This window comes from Coregonus clupeaformis, chromosome 18 (assembly GCF_020615455.1).
Source record: "Coregonus clupeaformis isolate EN_2021a chromosome 18, ASM2061545v1, whole genome shotgun sequence".
Classification (NCBI taxonomy): domain Eukaryota; kingdom Metazoa; phylum Chordata; class Actinopteri; order Salmoniformes; family Salmonidae; genus Coregonus; species Coregonus clupeaformis.
Window position 1 is genome coordinate 20,825,337 of NC_059209.1, and position 12,625 is coordinate 20,837,961.

The 12,625-nt window shown below is 42.5% G+C and overlaps 1 protein-coding gene across 1 annotated transcript in view; it reads left to right on the forward strand.

Annotated features, from left to right (window-relative positions):
• The window catches only part of LOC121550390 (nuclear receptor ROR-beta-like), a 36,403-nt gene that overhangs the window by 16,021 nt on the left and 7,757 nt on the right, over nt 1-12,625 (forward strand). Inside the window, exons 2-3 of the mRNA XM_041862621.2 lie at nt 11,861-11,946; nt 12,163-12,304. Coding sequence (XP_041718555.1) covers nt 11,861-11,946; nt 12,163-12,304 — 228 coding nt within the window. The remainder of the gene's footprint in view (nt 1-11,860; nt 11,947-12,162; nt 12,305-12,625) is intronic.

Below are 12,625 nucleotides of genomic sequence, written 5' to 3' on the forward strand. Positions count from 1 at the left end.
TTTTGGCATTTTCTCAAGCATCTTCATGAGATAGTCACCTGGAATGCATTTCAATTAACAGTTGTGCCTTGTTAAAAGTTAATTTGTGGAATTTCTTTCCTTCTTAATGCATTTGAGCCAATCAGTTGTGTTGTGACAAGGTAGGGACAAGGTGTGGTCCTCTGTAGCTCAGCTGGTAGAGCACGACGCTTGTAACGCCAAGGTAGTGGGTTCGATCCCCGGGACCACCCATACACAAAAATGTATGCACGCATGACTGTAAGTCGCTTTGGATAAAAGCGTCTGCTAAATGGCATATTATTATTATTATAGGGAGGTATACAGAAGATAGCCCTATTTGGTAAAAGACCAAGTCCATGTTATGGCAAGAACAGCTCAAATAAGCGAAGAGAAACAACAGTCCATCATTACTTTAAGACATGAAGGTCAGTCAATACGGGACATTTCAAGAACTTGGAAAGTTTCTTCAAGTGCAGTCGCAAAAACCATCAAGCGCTATGATGAAACTGGCTATCATGAGGACCGCCACAGGAATGGAAGACCCAGAGTTACCTCTGCTGCAGAGGATAAGTTCATTAGCGTTACCAGCCTCAGAAATTGCAGCCCTAATAAATGCTTCACAGAGTTCAAGTAACAAACACATCTCGACATCAACTGTTCAGAGGAGACTGTGTGAATCAGGCCTTCATGGCCGAATTGCTGCAAAGAAACCACTACTAAAGGACATCAATAAGAAGAAGAGACTTGCTTGGGCCAAGAAACACGAGCAATGGACATTAGACCGGTGGAAATGTCCAAATTTGAGATTTTTGGTTCCAACCGCCGTGGCTTTGTGAGAAGCGGTGTGGGTGAACGGATGATCTCCGCATGTGTATTTCCCACCGTAAAGCATGGAGGAGGAGGTGTTATGGTGTGGGGGTGCTTTGCTGGTGACACTGTCTGTGATTTATTTAGAATTCAAGGCACACTTAACCAGCATGGCTACCACAGCATTCTGCAGTGATACGCCATCCCATCTGGTTTGGGCTTAGTGGGACTATCATTTGTTTTTCAACAGGACAATGACCCAACACACCTCTAGGCTGTGTAAGGGCTAAGGCACTGCATCGCAGTGCTAACTGTGCCACTAGAGATCCTGGTTCGAATCCAGGCTCTGTCGCAGCCGGCCGCGACCAGGAGACTCATGGGCGGCGCACAATTGGCCCAGCGTCGTCCAGGGTAGGGGAGGGAATGGCCGGCAGGGATGTAGCTCAGTTGATAGAGCATGGCGTTTGCAATGCCAGGGTTGTGGGTTCGATTCCCATGGGGGGCCAGTATAAAAATAAAATAAAAAATGTATTCACTAACTGTAAGTCGCTCTGGATAAGAGCGTCTGCTAAATGACGTAAATGTAAATGTAAAATGTAAGGAGAGTGATGGAGTGCTGCATCAGATGACCTGGCCTCCACAATCCCCCGACCTCAACCCAATTGAGATGGTTTGGGATGAGTCAGACGGCAGAGTGAAGGAAAAGCAGCCAACAAGTGCTCAGCATATGAGGGAACTCCTTCAAGACTGTTGGAAAAGCATTCCAGGTGAAGCTGGTAGAGAGAATGCCAAGAGTGTGCAAAGCTGTCATCTAGGCAAAGGGTGGCTATTTCAAGAATCTCAAATATATTTTGATTTGTTTAACACTTCTTTGGTTACTACATGATTCCATATGTGTTATTTCATAGTTTTGATGTCTTCACTATTATTCTACAATGTAGAAAATAGTACAAATAAAGAAAAACCCTGGAATGAGTAGGTGTGTCCAAACTTTTGACTGGTACTGTATATTGAGCATGTTCTTTGTGGCAAGAATTATATATAATAATTACTTAGGCCCATCGCTCCTATGAGGACATAGGCCATAAGTAGTACTTTAAAGTATTTTTACTTAAGTATTTTTTGGGGGTATCTGTACATTACTTTACTATTTATATTTTTGACAACATTTACTTTTACTCCACTACATTCCTATAGAAAATAATGTACTTTTTACTCCATACATTTTTCCTGACACTCAAAAGTACTCATTATATTTTAAATGCTTAGCAGGACAGGAAGATGGTCCAATTCACGCACTTATCAAGTGAACATCCCTAGTCATCCCAACTGCCTCTGATCTGGTGGACTCACTACACACAAATGCTTCGTTTGTAAATTATGTCTGGGTGTTGGAGTGTGCCCCTGGCTATCCGTAAATGTAAAAAACAACAAGAAAATCGCGCCGTCTGGTTTGCTTAATATAAGGAATTTTAAATTATTTATTTTGATACTAAAGTATATCGATTACATTTCCTTTTGATACTTAAGTATATTTAAAACCAAATACTTTTAGACTTTTAATCAAGTAATATTTGAATGAGTGGCTTTCAATTTTACTTTAGTCATTTTCTATTAAGGTATCTTTACTTTTACTCAAGTATGACAAATGGGTACATTTTCCACCACCGCTTCAATGACTCCTCTCCATCGCACTCTGTTCTGGGCAGTGTTTTCAGGCTCGTTCCACCCCATGCTGGTTCTCCTTGTATCTGCCTCAATCTCCCGCCTCCAGGTGTTTTTTTCGGGAGCCCTCTTTTCCTTTTCCCTTGTGGGTTCCAGGATAGAGCTTGCCTGGTGATGTTGGAGGGGAGCTTTCAAAGGGTGTGGCCGAATCATCCCCATCTTCTCCTCTGGATCTCCTCTTCCACCGGGACCTGGCTGGTGGGCTCCCACAGGTCGATGTTACTGACTCTGTCCATCCATCTGTTGTTAAGGATGCGTCACAGGCACTTGTTTATGAAGGTTGTTGTTATTGTGGTTTTAGTTGTCTTCCATGTTTCCGAGCCATACAGCAGTACTGACCATACAGCATACTGACATTGGTGTTGAAATGACAGATTTTTGTATGTTGTTTTTATTTTCTTGGAGCTCCAGATGTTTCTCAGGGAGACGAAGGCTATTCTTGCTTTGTAATCTAGCCTCTACATCCTCCTCGGTTAGGGATACCTGGTCAGTTGCACAACTGAATGCATTCAACCGAAATGTGTCTTCTGCATTTAACCCAACCCCTCTGAATCAGAGATGTGCAGGTGGCTGCCTTAATCGACGTCATCGGCAGCCGGGGAGCAGTGGTTGTTGGGGGTTAACTGCCTTGCTCGAGGGCAGAACGGCAGATTTTTCCACCTTGCCGGCTCAAGGGTTCAAAACCAGCGACCTTTCGGTTACTGGCCCAATGCTCTTAAACGCTAGGCTACCTGCCACGCCTTGTTTGGTGATGATGCTGCCCAGGTAGTTTTAGGAGCTGACGTTCTCCAGTGGTTCTTTGAGGGTGATTGGAAATGTGGATTTGTTGTTGAGCCTTATTATCTTGGTATTGTTTCTGTGGATATGGAGTCCTAGTTGGGATGATGTGGTGTCCAGGTCTGTTATTTTATCTTTGTCACGACTTCCGCCGAGGCTGTCTCCCCTCCTTGTTCGGGCAGGCTTCGGCGTTCATCGTCACCGGAGTACTAACCACTGCCGCCCCAATCATCATATCAATTGTCTTGTCAATCACACATACCTGGTTCTATTCCCCTAATTAGTCCATGGACATCGAGGGGGCCCCGGCGTACTCTATTCGTGCCATCCTGGATTTGAGGCGTCGGGTGGGGGGCCTTCAGTACCTCGTGGGGTGGGAGGGGTACGGTCCGGAGGAACGGTGCTGGGTACTGGTGAGGGATATCCTCGATCCCTCCATGTTACGGGATTTCCACCGTCGCCATCCGGCTCGCCCTGCTCCGCGTCCTCCTGGCCGTCCCCGAGGCCGGAGGGGGTACTGTCACGACTTCTGCCGAGGCTGCCTCCCCTCCTTGTTCGGGCAGGCTTCGGCATTCGTCGCCACCGGAGTACTAACCACTGCCGCCCCAATCATCATATCAATTGTCTTGTCAATCACACACACCTGGTGCTATTCCCCTAATTAGTCCATGTATACGTTTTCCCTCTGCCCCCTTGTCCTTGTGGATGATTGTTTGTTGTGGAGGTTAGTAGCTCGGTGGAGCTCTTGTATTTGGTATCGACTGAAGTATTTTTCCCGTGTGCCTTGTATTTTCCAGTGTGCCCTGGAGTGTGTTTGACGCATTTCTGCGTAAACCTGTATTTTTCGTATTAAAGCCTGTTTCTGTGATTTACCCTCCTGCACCTGACTCCTTCAACACCACCTTATCACAATCTTGCATTTGCTGTTGACTGTGTGACAGAAGTGCTAGATCTTCCGCAAAGTTGAGGTCGTCCAACTGTGTCCATAGAAACCACTGTATGCCATTTCGCCTGTTCCCTGTTGTCTTCCTCATGATCCAGTCAATGGCTAACAGGAAAATGAATGGTGACAAGAGACATCCCTCTGCATGTTGTGCCATCATAGGTGGTGCGGATTTATATAACAGTTTAAATTGAAAAGAACGGATTGATGCATCAATTGTTGCTTTGAATATCAGTTCATAAACCCGATGCCATGGTTTTGGGACATAAAAAAATCTCTTACCAACAATCTTGAATTTGAAGCGGCATAGTTATCAAACCTCTCGACTTAGACTTAAGTGAAACTGATACATTTGACAATTTATACTAATAATTTTAGGCCATGCATTGTTTTTCATTGGAGGCAGACAACACATTTAATTCCTTTCTCTTTTGAGTAATTGCCTCTTCCATTTTTGTGGCAGAGATGCAATGAGTTGATTATAATTTTGTATTGAGCATACATCGCCATACACCGTTGTTAATTGCTTGTGTGACATAATTGTACCATCCTTATTTACAATGTAATTCATAAACATGATACCTTCCTTATACATTTCTCCCAAGAAAATTGATCTTTCCTCTATCAGTACATTGGAGTTTTGCCATATTATTTACTGTAATATTTGTTCTGCCTCTTCTGGAGGATGAAATTGGAATTGTAACCAACTCTGTATCGCCTCATTTAAAAAGGATGATACTTTAAACAGGGATCCATTGTCAATCCACCGGAAATGGTTGTATAACGGCAAAAAGACCCCTTTGAACCTTGCGTGCTCTTAGTAGCCTGCTGCAAAACAAGTTTGGATTTAAATATCATTTCAGTATTATAATGGAGGCTTTAAGAGAGAGGTTTAATGCCTTAATATTTCATTGTTTTAACCCTCCTAACTCATGTTCATAATACAAATGTGGCCGTTTAACATTATCTGGTTTGCCATTCCAAATAAAATGAAAAAAATAAATGTCTTGCATGGCTTGAAAAGGACTCTCTTGGAGTCAGTAGAGTCGTGAATAAATATGTAAACTGCGATATCAATAGAACATTAATCAGGGTAATTTTCCCGTAGATGGACAGGTGTTTTCCTCTCCACAGTTTCAAGATCCTATCTATTTTTAAATGTTCTATCAAAGTTAATAGTAGCAAGATCGCTAAACTTTTCTGGGATATGTACACCAAGCACATCAACTTCAACATCCACCCATTTAATCAGGAGACCACATGGCAATTTAAAGTTTTTATGTTGTCTTGCTTTGTGCTCATATCCTCTGTTTGTGTGTGTTCTTTATAAATTGAGTTATGGTAAGCCAGTGCTCATGTATGGGTGCTCCCATCTCCTCTAATGAAGCTAATTAAGGCTCTATTTAGAGAGATGGGAACCCAGGAGACTGAGTGGAGTTCCTCACTTCATTAAAAATCAATTAACACACTCGACTCACTGCACCAACCAGACTACCTTAGAAAACTGTCTCTCTTACATTACTGTAACCCACCTGTCTGACTGTATGTTGGTCTCTCTCTCTCTCTCTCTCTCTCTCTCTCTCTCTCTCTCTCTCTCTCTCTCTCTCTCTCTCTCTCTCTCTCTCTCTCTCTCTCTCTCTCTCTCTCTCTCTCTCTCTCTCTCTCTCTCTCTCTCTCTCTCTCTCTCTCTCTCTCTCTCTCTCTCTCTCTCTCTCTCTCTCTCTCTCTCTCTCTCTCTCTCTCTCTCTCTCTCTCTCTCTCTCTCTCTCTCTCTCAAGAGATTGTGGGGCTGAGCTCCTCTTAGCCATGGAATCGCCAGCGCTGCACTCCGGCTCTTACATAACCTTTAGATAACACACAGCCAGCCAGTCAGAGGGTCAGAGGGCAGCCACGCCCACACAGCCAGCCAGTCAGAAGGCCTAGGTATCATTAATGCAGCTATTTATATGCTATCTATGTGTTCTAAATATTGCAAACTCATGTAGAATAGGCTCCTGAAGCACGTGTTCCATATATACAGTAGTAACTGCACTCAATCTACCTGTCTGCATTACCACTATGTAAATACACAGTTTTAGAGCTGCATGGTGAAAAATACGACCATAGTGTTGGTGCACCAAGTGAGAGGAGGCAGTAAGAAGGGTAGGATGGTGATAGTAAGCAAGAAATACTCCAGAATTTGGTGACATCACTTCCTGTAGGCGTGTGTGTGATATCTCAGCAAATCATTGCTCTGACAGCCAGACGACAGAAGCGAGTGGGTGGTCGTCTTAGCAACAGCCAAGCTGTCATGACTGGCTCCTTATTCCACCTGACAGGCCCAGTGGCTATGCACACACTCTCTAACACACACACACACAAACACACACACACACATATTCTGAAACACACACTCTCTAACACACATAAGAATACAGACGCCTACACACAAACTCACATACACAAAATCCCCCAAAATCTTACACACTCATACACACTCACCCACATGAACACAGAAACATTGACAGCTGGATTATAATCTTTGTCGGTTCACACACCCCTCAAGCCGTTATTATAAACTGTAGACTGGTCAGTTGATAAATGCGTTTTTAAGCTGTCCATCCTTGAAGTTCAATTAGGAGTTGTTCCTAAAGGAGCTACAAAGAGGCATTCTGGGATATATAGCAGAATGTGGTTGTAAAAGAGAGCGGTGGAACACACATACACACACACACAAAGAGTTTTGTTCTCTGTTTATTACTGCCATTTCCTGCAGCACAACTGACCTGTTTTTCACAATATAAATAGACATCTTCACTGCATCACACTGTGTGTGTGTGTTCCTTCCCAGTCCGGCCCAGTCCAGCCCGCTGCGCTGACCCAGTTTGGCACTGGCCAGGAACTGGTGGAAATGGGTCACCTCTAGAACCAACCCAGAGAGTCCTTTCTTCATAACACTCACAGTCCCAGTCCACACACAGCAGCTGTGGACTTCAAACACACACACACCCCGAACATACAGTTAATGACTCTCATTCACAATGTGTATGTAGGGCTTGTAGATCGATAAGGGAAAGGGAAAGGAAAAGGTAGAAGATTATATAAATGGGGGTTTGAAGAGGGTCAGTAAGTACAAACTGTCCTGTCTGCTGAGGGTTTTCAGCTCTCAAGAGGGCCTTGTCTTACCCCTCGTCAGTCTTAACCCCTACTCTACCTCTTCTCCACTCCCACATGAGTGGCTAAGTGTGTGGCCGACCAATCGTGAGGCTGAAAGAATGTTACAAAGACTGTTACAGTATATGGAGTCTCCATAACCCATACATGAAATTGGACATTGTTATCTTCAATCTTTCAATTTCTGTCTATCTTGCTGATTATGTGTCTGTCTGTCTGTCTAGAATATAATAGTGTCCTGGGTTGGGTGGGGTCAGGAACTAACTAACCTTGTGTCACCACATGGTCTTAGACTCCGGGGTCAGAGAGGTCATGGTCATTAAACCCCTAGTCGGACCCTCTCTGACTCAGGCTTTGTGGGGGGAGTGGGACGTCCCTCCCTGGGTAAAGAAGTACAAGACCGCTCCAGTTTAGACAGCAGACAACTCTGAGTAGTCATCATCTCCCTGAGCTAATCCCATTATGACACTGTATACACACATGCACACAGATGACATACAAACCACATACACACACTCCATAAACACTGCTGATGCTCATCAGACCAATTAGGTCCTGGACGTAAACCAATCAGACACCCACACAACATGCATATGCACACAATCATTACCACACACACATTAAAACACCTGTTATCCTGTTGTAGCTGCAACACAGAGCGGTGTGTGTAGGCTACATGTGTTTATGCATGTCTCTCCACGGAAAATGAAAACGGATGCAATAGGTAAGAAATACTTTTGGACATTGCCTTTGACCGCAAATTACTACATTAATATGAGAAGCTCGGGTTAAAATGTTAGAAGATTAACCCTTTGTAATTTCTCTGTGTACTTTGCAGTTTTTCTGCTATTGCTCTTCCACAGATCGTAATGAATCCTTGGTTGTGTTCATTAGGGCACACATAAAAATAATGTTTGTAACGTAAAACAAAAAGTAGTGTTTCTTATTGGGCAAATCCAGGTAGTCCCTTCCTGTTTCTGTACATTTTTCTTCCGTTTGGTTCCTAATGAACACAACCCAGTTGGGGTCCCTTGTTTTGTGTAGTTTTGTGCTATTCTCAGGGTCATCAAAGTTCTATGTGTTTTTATCTGTTTCAGACTAAATCTGAAGGCTATTAATTCTCGTAGATTTGTGGAATATTACTATTTCAGAAACTGAAAATAGGACAACTTCTAGGGCTCTATTCAATCCGTATCACAGACGTTCAGCGTTACAGCGTGATTGAAATTTAAAGGCAATGTTCCCGTGTTAGCGGAGACTGCATTCACGGTAAATGCTGCATATGTCGGTTCAATCGGAAATTACCTTTACATTTCTAACGTGCAATCTGTAACGCTTCAGCGATACAGATTGAATAGAGCCCTAAAGCCTCGTTCATAATACCCATAAACACTCCGTTACGTTGTGCCGGATGTCATGCATTTCAATGGAAACATCCACAATGTAGTTGAAGGCTCCGTCACGAAACGGGCACCGCATACTTTGAAAATGTTCAACCTTTGTGGAGATGGCTTTATGGTATAGCTAGCAACTTGTAAACAATTACCCATTCCTATAAGTGAGTACTATTTTAATGGTAATATTTAAAAAATAAACATGTTTAAAAAAGGTATAATCTTATATCATAAATAGGACTGGTGGAGTTGTCACACATGCAGCTAACAGAAATATATGGAAATGTCTGCTCTACCCAGATTTACAACCAACTAATTGCAGCATTACCGCAAAAATGAAAGAGGCAAGTTTCATTTAAAGACCAAAAAATTGACAGCTGTGCCATATAGATTGCAACATAGTTGGGAAGAGATTTTCGATGTACGGATTCCATGGCACATGGTTTATGAACTGATACACAAAACGACTTATAATTTTTATGATTATACAAAATTCTTGCAACCAATAGAATGTTAAATATATGGGGGATAGAACCATCCCAGCTCTGCAGATCTTTCTGCGAAGAGACAGAATCATTAGATCATTTGTTATGGTATATGTAGCTTGTTTTTGGTCGCAGGTTCAGGAATGGCTGAAGAATTGCAACATTTACCTGGAGCTAACTCTGCAAATAGCACTGCTGGGTGATTTGAAAAGTCATAGTCAATCGATCAATAATATAATAATACTTTTAGCAAAAATGTTTATTTAATTTACAATCTGTAGAAACTATGAAGGTTCAGAACTTTTGTGAAACATCACGGCACAGTTGAAAGATATATGGCAAATATAAATAAAAACTGGATGGTCTTCAGAGATAGATGGGAGGGGTTGAGGGTAGCTGAAGGATTGGATTAAAAACAAACAAAAGATAACTACTGTAAAATACATTGTGTCCGTAAAATGTATATACAGTTGAAGTCGGAAGTTTACATACACCTTAGCCAAATACATTTAAACTCAGTTTTTCACAATTCCTGACATTTAATCCTAGTAAAATGTCCTGTTTTAGGTCAGTTAGGATCACCACTTTATTTTACGAATGTGAAATGACAGAATAATAGTAGAGAGAATGATATATTTCAGCTTTTATTTCTTTCATCACATTCCCAGTGGGTCAGAAGTTTACATACACTCAATTAGTATTTGGTAGCATTGCCTTTAAATTGTTTAACATGGGTCAAACGTTTCGGGTAGCCTTCCACAAGCTTCCCACAATAAGTTGGGTGAATTTTGGCCCATTCCTCCTGACAGAGCTGGTGTAACTGAGTCAGGTTTGTAGGCCTCCTTGCTCGCACATGCTTTTTCAGTTCTGCCTACACATTTTCTATAGGATTGAGGTCAGGGCTTTGTGATGGCCACTCCAATACCTTGACTTTGTTGTCCTTAAGCCATTTTGCCACAACTTTGGAAGTATACTTGGGGTCATTGTCTATTTGGAAGACCTATTTGCGACCAAGCTTTAACTTCCTGACTGATGTCTTGAGATGTTGCTTCAATATATCCACATAATTTTCCTTCCTCATGATGCCATCTATTTTGTGAAGTGCACCAGTCCCTCCTGCAGCAAAGCACCCCCACAGCATGATGCTCGGTGCTTCACGGTTGGGATGGTGTTCTTCGGCTTGCAAGCACCCCCTTTTTCCTCCAAACATAACGGTGGTCATTATGGCCAAACATTTCTATTTTTGTTTCATCAGGCCAGAGGACATTTCTCCAAAAAGTAAGATCTTTGTCCCCATGTGCAGTTGCAAACCATAATCTGGCTTTTTTATGGTGGTTTTGGAGACTTCTTCCTTGCGTGTGCAAAGCTGTCATCAACGCAAAGGGTGGCTATTTGAAGAATCTCAAATATAAAATATATTTTGATTTGTTTAACACTTTTTTGGTTACTGCATGATTCCATATGTGTTATTCTACAATGTAAAAAATAGTAAAAATATTGAAAAACCCTTGAAAATGATGCAGACAACTACAATCTATCTGCATTATTAAAGCTGGTCTATAAAACACAAAATATATATATATATTATCTGACTGTTGCCTCCCGTTTAAATGTATTTTGATGGTAAGGAGCTTTGATTTTGATGATAATTGTTAGGTTGAGGTTGCTAGCTACAATGGTATCTTCAACCTAGCCTAGCTTTTAGCTAGCTAACGTTAGCTGCTCTGCAGTGCAAGCTAGCTTGACTTGCAGTAAAGTTAGAGAAACAATTTGAGGAAAAAATAACTAAACAAAACATGTTTTGTTATCACCTGAAATGTCTGTTTAGTCAGTTAATAACCATCTTACCTGGTTCTACCAAGTGCAGGTTCAGGTACAGAGAGAATATTAGGGAATTGTTGCTTTGGATAAGCCAGTGTGCAGCGCAAGGAAACAGCGTGGGAGGAAGAAAATCATTTAGGATTAGATTGAGTGTATAATCTCTTTATAGTCAGTGTACAGTCTCAGCAGATATGTGCCATCTATCTCTCTATCTATCACTCTCATTCTCCATCTTGAACTACGTGGCTACACTGGTTACTGTGGTCACTGGACGCTCCTAATGGTTTCTGTGTGTGGCGATTTCAGACCTACAGTACACAGTTCAGTCCTACAGTACACTACATTTACACTACGAGTGAGCGAATAAATGAAGATACTTTGATGATGTAACCCCATTACAATCCTGGGACCACATCTAAGGACCCCTGCTCGTCCTCATGACATAAAGTATGTCACTAGTGTTCCTGTCATTACCACTACAGAAAACACTGCTAAAATTAACAGGATGTCCCAATGTCACAGTGACCTGTTGACTGGAGAGGTTCCTTCTGATTGGTAGAGCTGTGCCCCTTCACTGGGTCACATGTGACAGAAACACACACACACACACACACACTCTAATGGGCCCCCGACAGAGGGGGAAAAATTGAGTGGCCATTAATTCTGGTACAGTACAGGCAAGTGTGTGTGACACAATAAAACGGTTATGTAACCCAGGTGTGTGTCTTTTCCCCTCCCCCTCTCTCTGTCCGCAGCCCAAATCGAAGTTATACCATGCAAAATTTGTGGAGACAAGTCATCAGGAATCCACTATGGGGTCATCACGTGTGAGGGCTGCAAAGTGAGTTCTCAACACAGCTCTGTCGTTTCCTCTGTCCATCATTCTCCTCTGTCATTTAGTTTTATATCTCCTTTCTTATTCCGTCGTCTCCTTACTTCTCTCCGTGAGATCTTTTCAATTATATTCTTTTGTTTTCTTTCCACATCTTTTCTTTTATTTCCAAAACATTGACCAAACAACGTTAACTGACCGCTCGTGTTTGTGATTGTCCTGTAGGGGTTCTTCAGACGTAGTCAGCAGAACAACGCTGCATACTCCTGCCCTCGCCAGAGGAACTGCCTGATCGACAGGACCAACCGAAACCGCTGCCAACACTGTCGTTTACAGAAGTGTCTCGCACTCGGAATGTCCAGAGATGGTGAGACCGGTTAGACACACACATGCACGTACACACAAATACATGCACAAACACAAGTGTAGACACTTGCTTACTTAAAGGGATAGTTTGCGATTTTGGCAATGAAGCCCTTTGTCTATTTCCTAGAGTCAGATGAACTCGTGGATATCATTTTTGTCTCTGCGTACAATATGAAGGAAGTTAGAGGTAGTTTCGCGAGCCAATACTAACTAGATTAGCGCAAAACCTGGAAGTCTTCAGACACAGCTAGCGCATGCTAGCTGTATCCGAAGACTTCCGGTCTTTGCGCTAAGCTAGGGCTAACGCTAGTTAGCATTGGCT